Here is a 4,099-nt window from a genome sequence, read left to right on the forward strand (position 1 = left end):
CTCTCTCTCTCTCTCTCTCTCTCTCTCTCTCTTTCTCTCCCTCCCTCTCTCTCCCTCTCTCTCCCTTGCATGAGTCCTCGAAGCTATCAGATGACATGGCGCTGTACGTTGAGGATTATTGCAGTGGACCAGATAAAGATTTTTATGGGCGAGCAATAAAATGTATTTTTCACCATAACTTTATTAAATTGCTCAAATATTGCTGTTGTTTTGTCCTGCTGTCACAGTCAGAGTTGAACTGCAGGGGGAAACAATGACTACAGTCGATGCTCTCGAAGTCACTCTGCTTTTTTATTTTTCGTTTTCTCCAATAAATATGACGGGCATCGAATTCCCCTGATGAACTGCTGAGAAACAATTAAGATCAGAATGTGTTCCAGTGGAGACCACAGATATCTTTGGCAGATTCCCCATGCCCGACCAGAATCTTATTGTGTCTGCTTGTTGTTTCTCTCTCTCTCTCTCTCTCTCTCTCTCTCTCTCTCTCTCTCTCTCTCTCTCTCTCTCTCTCTCTCTCTCTCTCTCTCTCTCTCTCTCTCAAGGTTGCAACATCACAGCCAGATGTTCGAGTAGAACATGTCCCTTTCTAATGCCAATGATGCCATGCAGTGCATGGCATGCAACCCATCATCAATTGCAAAAAGTAGAAGTTCGGGAACTGGATCTAAATTGGCCACAGTGCGCTAAATCATCTTCTCTCACACATGTGGAGCATTTAGAAAATTTAAACGGACCAGGACCAGAGTAGGCCTAGGGCCTACCATCTTATCCCCCAGCGGGGCATTCAATTTCGCCCCTAAGAGGCTTGTTGGGTACAGGCTACATCAGTGGTTCTCAAACTTTTTCCATCATTCCCCCCTTCAGAGGCTCTGAATGCTTCCGAGCCCCCCCCCCCAAGCAACAGCAGTACTCGTGCAGACTGATTTTACAATCACAGCGCAGAATCAAAAGAAAGGACCGGTGAGATTAAACAAAGAGGGACTGCAGTCGGATGCAGATGTGTGTTCAGTTCCTATTCAAATTCATGGCAATTAATAATATAATGTTGGTCAGGGCTTTAAACTTATTAACTTATTGGCGAAATAATTTCCTTGGGGGAAAAAAACCCTCAAAATCAGATGTCACACGCATGAGAGGAGATGCCTCCGCGCACCCCCAGGGGGGCTTACACCCCACTTTGAGAACCACTGAGCTACATGATGATGGCGGGCGGTGCTTTTTCCCCCCTAGGAGCCACTGACAATGGTTAGGATTGCATTATGTGGTTTTCTTTCTCAGATGCCACTGGTGCACTGTAGCTGTCTTCGGTTAGTTCCCAACAAGAGCGACTTCAAAGGGACCATATGGGCTGGAGCGCCCTCCTGCCGTCCTGTGTGTGTGTGTGTGTGTGTGTGTGTGTGTGTTTGTGTGTGTGTACTCCACTTTGAGCCCCCTCATCACTGTGCGTGCGCGCGTGTGTGTGTACGTGTGTGTGTGCGCGCGCGTGTGTGTGTGTGTGTCGGCCTGCGTGTGTGTGTACACTCCACTCTTAGCCCCCTCATCACTGTGTGTGTGTGTGTGTGTGTGTGTGTGTGTGTGTGTGTGTGTGTGTGTGTGTGTGTGTGTGTGTGTGTGTGTGTGTGTGTGTGTGTGTGTGTGTGTGTGTGTGTGTGTGTGTGGGTGTGTCTTCATCACTTCGTGAGAGTGGGTGAATTGGAGAGGAGCTGGAGATGGTGGCAGATATGAATGGGAAACCCTCTGTCTAGGGTACAACCACACAAACAATTAAAATCATTTTATTCTGGCCCAATATAGCCTACCCGCCAAACCCAATGTTTGATACAAAATATTTGTTATTGCCCACAAGTATTTTGTAATTAGTGCATATTGTTACAAAGTCTGGCATTGCAAAAGTCTAACTTTTTGTTTTGTTTTGTTGCCTACAAAGACTTTTTTCTCCCTTAGTCATTCTTGTTCAAAGTCTCACTGAATGTAATTACATTATGGTTAAGTTGTAAAATAATTATATATATATAGCCTAGCCTATAAAAAAAATAAGGTAGGGATTTGATATCACTTGATTGTCACCACCATCAGCATCGTTATGGCTCTTTTGTGCACCTCATGAAATCAAAGTCCGACTGAGGGAAAAGTCTCTTCTACACTATCGTGCCTAGGGGTCCTCCTCTTATCTCGGCAATCTATATTTCTCTTAACGAGCCACTTGTCCTTACTCTGTCGCAACTTTTTTTTCCCTCCTTACTGTCAAGTGACGTAGAGGTGGGCTGGCAGTGAGCTAAGTGCAGTGGTTTACAACGCTATCAGGATAAGCATAACATCACACAAGTCTAAAGGAGACTAGAGGTAGGAGGCTGACTTAAGACCTAATGGACCGCTTCCCGGTTGTAACTCAATGCGGACATCATCACTTCGGAGCTGAAGTGCCACTGGGACAGATTCGGTAACCCTCGTGCGCTCGTGTAGCGACTTCATTCATTCACCTTCTTTACTCTGACAACACTTCAAGAACTTTTTTTAACGGAGCGCCTGAAAAGTGGAGACACCTGAAACGTATCCGTATCAAAACATCGTTTAGCTGCCGCACACCTTTCCTGACTTTGATCTGTCCAGAAGATCTGAGCGTGATTTTTGGTCTGGACCCGTCAATCTGTCAGCCACTGGGCAAGAAACTCACCTCTGGAAAAGCGTATCTGGTCAACATCTGTCATCCTTCAGGAAAGATATAGGCTACCTGCCGAGCTCACACGTTTTTTGAAGAACTATAAAGCACTATAATGGGATTCTTACTGTTCCACGTTTTCTGTTCAGTGATGTTGGTGTTTCAGTTTCTTCAAAGGTAAGTCTGTGGGATGAGACTCTCTCAACTTTTAAAAATACACATAAAACACATTTCAAACGTAACTTAAGACTTAAGACAATGCTCGTTCCCGTTCGTATTATTTTCTTCTGATTTATTAAAAAGACGCACAATATCACTCTTAAACCGAGACGGCTGGTGTAGGCTAGCCTACATGTTATTGCATGCCCACGGATGATATATTGAAATGACAAGCCTGATAGAAGCTGTTCCAGACTCATCAGATGTTAGAGAGATAGGCGCCTTAATATGTTTCTGATACAACTTTGCAACTGAAAAAAGGAAATACTTTGAAGAATGCAGACAACTCAAAAGTTGAACTGGTGTTTATGCTTGTTAAAAGGTGACGCGTTTACAGGAGTTGTAAAATGCTGTACAATTCTGCCTGGATGGCCATGCATGTACATAAACAAAGAGTTTAAAGAGAATTTTAAAAAACTGTACTTTTTATTTGCTCATTCATAACATTAAATTATTCCTAGTAAATGTCTTCTTTTTCAAAGTTGCTTTGGAGTTTGTACTTGTGAAATGAATAATCCTAGGGCCTATATTTAGGCCTAAATGATTTTTTAAATGTGAAGTTCCTGCTATTAGTAAATAGATTCTGCTATTCTCTCCTCCTTTGGTGCTCTCCTGTTGCCAAATACGTGTTCTGCAATTTTTGGATGCAGTGTGAAACACGAGTGCTTGTTAACGTGTTGTTACTCCTTAGTTTGTGAGATACGCATGCCATTCAACCACACCACCTGTAATAATTATATTAAGTTCAGTTAGAGAAATTGGTTCGACACAGTCCCTGTCCTCCCTTCCCTCCGTATCCCCTGAAGTCTCTCTCCCCTTAAAAAACTTTTTCCCAAGTGACACCAGGCCTGAACTACCTGGAGAAAGACACACAGCCTAATATCCAAGGCCCTAAATTAGCTCTTTTCATCACTAGCCAAAAATTGTTGGTAGATGTTAATCTCACTAACCAAACACATACTCACTAATGGGTCAAAGTCGGCCATATAAGTTGGTCTTTTCTACCAACCAACCAGAAATTTCACCAGCATTTGGCTGGTGTTAATTCAGAGACCTGCTAATATCTCAAAGGAACCTTCCTAGAAAAAGGTCAAATAGCAAAAAAAAGTAAAAAAAATAAATAAAATGAAATGAAATGAAAATTTGGTAACACTTTATTTTGGGGATACGTCTATTAGCACTAATACACACAATGTTCCTGTATAAGTAACTTGTAGGGCA

The 4,099-nt window shown here is 42.9% G+C and overlaps 1 protein-coding gene across 1 annotated transcript in view; it reads left to right on the top strand.

Annotated features, from left to right (window-relative positions):
* Positions 1–2,338: 2,338 nt before the first annotated feature.
* The window catches only part of wnt10a (wingless-type MMTV integration site family, member 10a), a 30,553-nt gene continuing 28,792 nt past the window's right edge, over positions 2,339–4,099 (top strand). Inside the window, exon 1 of the mRNA XM_063213588.1 lies at positions 2,339–2,836. Within this exon, the coding sequence (XP_063069658.1) occupies positions 2,775–2,836 (62 nt within the window). The 5' untranslated portion in view covers positions 2,339–2,774. The remainder of the gene's footprint in view (positions 2,837–4,099) is intronic.

The sequence above is a fragment of the Engraulis encrasicolus genome, chromosome 13, assembly GCF_034702125.1.
Source record: "Engraulis encrasicolus isolate BLACKSEA-1 chromosome 13, IST_EnEncr_1.0, whole genome shotgun sequence".
Lineage (NCBI taxonomy): Eukaryota > Metazoa > Chordata > Actinopteri > Clupeiformes > Engraulidae > Engraulis > Engraulis encrasicolus.